The following is a 4,137-nucleotide window of genomic DNA, read 5'->3' on the forward strand; positions in this document are numbered from 1 at the left end:
AATCCCTGCCCTGCTCCTGCTGGTCACACCAGTGCTGGTACAAGCCAGGATGCTGTTGGCCTTCTTGGCCACCTGGGCACGCTGCTGGCTCCTCTCCAGCTGCTGTTAACTAACATTCCCAGGTCCTTTTCTGAGGGGCAGCTTTCCCACCACTCTCGCCCCAGCCTGGAGCGCTGCAGTTGGCAGTTCAAGTCCCGATTTCTGTCATCGCAAGGGAAAGCCTAGACACACAAACAAGGCAGGCAAAGTTTATCCTGACAGACAGCAGAGCAGCAGTGCTACAAGTGGAACAGCAAGTCTGAAATACAGGGTGTGTATTGATACAGACACTATCTGCAACTGGACTCAAGAGTTCAGCAGCCAAACCCCACTGCATAAAGGCCACTTAGAGTATTTTTTTTTTTTTAAAATGACATTTACCTTCGGATCCACGTTTATTATTTTCCTATCACTTTTGTTCTTGAAGAGTAGTCCACAGGCATCTTCTGCAATCACTTGGAAGTTTGGGCTGGAATTTGAAGTGCTGACATTTGTATCCCAGTTGTAGAAGCTGTGAAAATGTGAAACAGAAGGAGTGCACTTTTAATGGATGTCATTCTTCCAGCTTAAAGGGCAGCTTCTGACCTCCAGATTCATGCTGAGTAGTTTCTGATTCCACAAGAGCCTCTGTGAAAGCCAGACAGATTCACTGAGGAGAGGTCTACTAAATATTTGGAAACCTGTCCAGACGCGGCCCTAGGTACCTGATCTCTGGCAAACCCGACCTGAGGCTCCAGCTGCCTCTTCATCCGTTCAGTACTAGTGTCACCAAAAGACTCAGAGTCCGGGTTATAACTAGCAGGAACTGGTAGCGCTTGAGAACTACTACTGTGATGGAAACAGCTCTGGAGACCACCTGAAAGCGCTTCCCGGACCACCACAGATCTGCAAACCAGATGTGGGAACCAACGGTTTCCCCTTTGGACCTTGCTGGAACTCTCTTGCTGCCTTGACTGTTTTCTTTTCTCTTTTTTAAAATATAATTCTGCTAGTGGATATTCTTTAAAAAATATAATTCAGATATTGTGGGAGGGGTCGAACTCCGTGTCCCCAAGGAAAATCCCAGCTGCCTGGAGAGCTGTAGGTGCCAGCCTGGGATTAATTCTGGAGCAAACCACAGCTCACAGGCTGTCCATTGCAGGATCAGCTCACAGACTGTCCCTTTTCAGCTCAGACGTACCTACGACCTGCACAATGCACTGACAGTGCTAGAGCTCCTCGCAGGGATGTTAGTTTGATCACTGAAGCCACACGCTGCTTTTCTGCTGCTCATCAGATGAGCAGAAGAGGAAGGAGGACATAGGAGGAAGTCAGGAGATTGTTCTGTGTCTAAGGCGGATTCTGTCAAGTTCCTTTTCACTTTCCTGCCTCCTCAAGGATACTCCATTCTAGATACATGGGTCTGGGTTTTAAAGCGCTTTGATTTCTTCCTCACTTTGAAAGAGTGCAGAACAACAGGCCTCACCGTTACGTACGCCACATGCTTTTACATCCTGAACGCCTCTGGTAGGAATGGAGCAACCTGTAACGGCTCGGAGATGAACCTGCAACCCTGTCCTTACAGAACTCACCCCAGCATCACTGCCGTCAGCCGATGATTTGCCATGGAAGTTGATCGCCTTGGACTACAGCCAGGTGATGCAAAGCAGTGAGCTCAGCACACCAGTTGTGACCTTGACACACAGTTATGTCCTTGATCAAGCGACTTCGCACAAGCAGAAGCTGCCCTCTGGACCTCTCTCTGCACAGCCTCCTGCTTCGATGCCGGCAGAAGATGAGTGAACAGTGGAAGGAGATAATTCATCCACCTCAGTAGTAATAACCGCTTCGCTCTGATATGCTACTGCTCACATTAATCTGTCCTCTGTAGAATTACTTAATGGTCCCGAGTACCACGTTAAGTGGTGAACAGAAGATTTTCTCATCCACTGTTTAAATCTAAGAATATGCACAAACTTGCATACAGATTAAACACACAGGTTCTTTTAACTCCCTGCCTCTCTCCGCACGGCTTTTCTCTGTCCCCCAGGACACGCCTTGGTTAACAAGTCCAATTGCACAAATAGAGGTTGGTTGTGCTGGAAAACTGCTACCAGGTTCAGGAGGAATTGCTCTGTGTTATCTCGTGGGGCAGTGGGACATATATACACGTCTCTGCAAAGACCTCCCCGCACCCATTCAACAGAAACTAAGCCTCTGATAGCAGAAATAGTCAATTAGCTGTTGGATAATCAGTTCCTGCGTGCTGCCAGGTTTCCAACCCCACTCCTACCATACCTCCCCATTTCAGCCAGTGGAAACAAGACCAGAGCTCAGACAGCCTTTCTGCTGGGAAACCAACGTCTAGTGCAAACAGTTTTGGTATGGACTCTCACTCCATCACCAGTTAGTTTCCATCATGCAAGCCACAAGCTCCAGGTCTGCTGGAAAAATGAATCAAATCCCTCCGAACTCTGTACTGAGGCCTGATAGACAGGGCAGCACCCGGTGTGGGTCTCTGGCTGCCTTTCCCTCCCAAAAGCCCCAAGCTTCTTGGCATTCCCGTGTTCTCTAAAACAAAGAGCAGCAGACAGCGAGACAGCCGCTGCTTTAAGGATGCCTAGACGTCTGGCGACAGAAGGAAATTCCTCCTGCATACCTTTATTCATGTTCTTCCCTGAAAACCGATGACATCAGGAGATCCAAGTAAGCCTCACCCCCACCTTCAGCAGGTAGAATGAACAGGGCTGCTGCAGCTAAAGAACAGTGCTATGGGGAGGACACAGCAACACATGCCATCTGGGAAAGCTGCTGACGCTGCCTGACTTGGAGCTCAGAGGAACATTCCCAGCAGAGGAGCAAGGGGCTGGAGAAGGCTTCTCTGGGGCAGCCTCTCCCCCGCCGGTTACTGTTAAGCTGAGAGTTGCTCACTGTCAGCAATGCATTCTGCCTCCAGTGTCCTGGTTTGAGGACACTCCAGGGTGCTGTAAGAAGAGGGGGCTGGACATCGGGACCTAGGGAGCCCCATCTCATCTGTGTTTCTTCCTCTAGAGTAAATACTAAACCAGACTTCAGCAGTAAGTGCTATTCTGGAGCTGGCATAATCCACATCTAACCAAACTGAATTTTGTTAGCAGAGTTCCACATGGCTTTAAATATTCAAAACATCCCAAGATGAAAACATGCTATCAGAAGAAGACAATCAAACGCCGAAGAAAAAAATTCCAACCTACATTTTTTCCTGTTGTTATTTTGTTTGATTACCATGTGTTTTGGAACACATGTACCAGCTTTCAGCACGGCACTTGGGTATGTCAAGTGTGGGAGATTAGCAGTGACCACCACCCAGCTGCAAGGAGAATGCGTCCTGGGGGGTTTTTTTTGTTTGGTTTTTTTTAAGACAATGACTGGTTGGTGCCATGGTATGTAACAAGTAGCACACTGTGTTTGGGAATACTGACTGAAATATGTGAGGCGGGTTCCTTTCGTTCTTCAGCTAAGTCTGTCAGAGCAGATTTTCCTTCTGCAGGCAGGCAGGCAGGCAGATGCCTTCCCAAACGCAGGAGCCTGAACACAGGGTTCTGTATCCTTAAAATTATCCTTTGGGCACCAAGATGGCAGCACATCAAACCACATGGTGCTGACAGAACGTATCTCGTCAGAAATCTCTGGGTCCTTCCGTAAATACGCGTTAAACCACCTGACCTTCTTACAAGAGGTAAGGCAGGCTTTACAGAGCTCACGAGCGGCTGGGGTAGCCCGTGCACAGACCACGCTGGCAACTTTTCCCTAGGATGCGTGAGTCGATGGCGGAGCAGCAAAGTGTCCAGCTGCAGCCAGGAGATGGTGTGGAGCTGGGGTGGAGCCCGCAGCTGCTTGCCTTCAGGGAGCGGGACAACCACTGCGCAGAGGCAAATCCTCGGGCAGGTTCCAAACTGGATTTTGATGCCTCATTGTGTGATTGTTCCCCCTTTCCCCGTCCTCCGCAGTGGGAAATGAGCCATGATGGCAGAACTTCTTGCACAGCTTACTCTAGGGGTTGAACTGCCACGGACATTGCTCCGGTCTGGAGAGCTGCCTGTCACCACCTGACTAAAGAAAAAGGTGCATGTCTGCAGG

The 4,137-nt window shown here is 49.3% G+C and overlaps 1 protein-coding gene across 1 annotated transcript in view; it reads right to left on the reverse strand.

Annotated features, from left to right (window-relative positions):
- The window catches only part of LOC104491354 (chromosome unknown open reading frame, human C4orf22), a 30,419-nt gene that overhangs the window by 2,297 nt on the left and 23,985 nt on the right, over nt 1–4,137 (reverse strand). Inside the window, exon 5 of the mRNA XM_010133762.1 lies at nt 421–550. Within this exon, the coding sequence (XP_010132064.1) occupies nt 421–550 (130 nt within the window). The remainder of the gene's footprint in view (nt 1–420; nt 551–4,137) is intronic.

This window comes from Buceros rhinoceros, unplaced genomic scaffold (genome assembly GCF_000710305.1).
Source record: "Buceros rhinoceros silvestris isolate BGI_N320 unplaced genomic scaffold, ASM71030v1 scaffold14403, whole genome shotgun sequence".
Lineage (NCBI taxonomy): Eukaryota > Metazoa > Chordata > Aves > Bucerotiformes > Bucerotidae > Buceros > Buceros rhinoceros.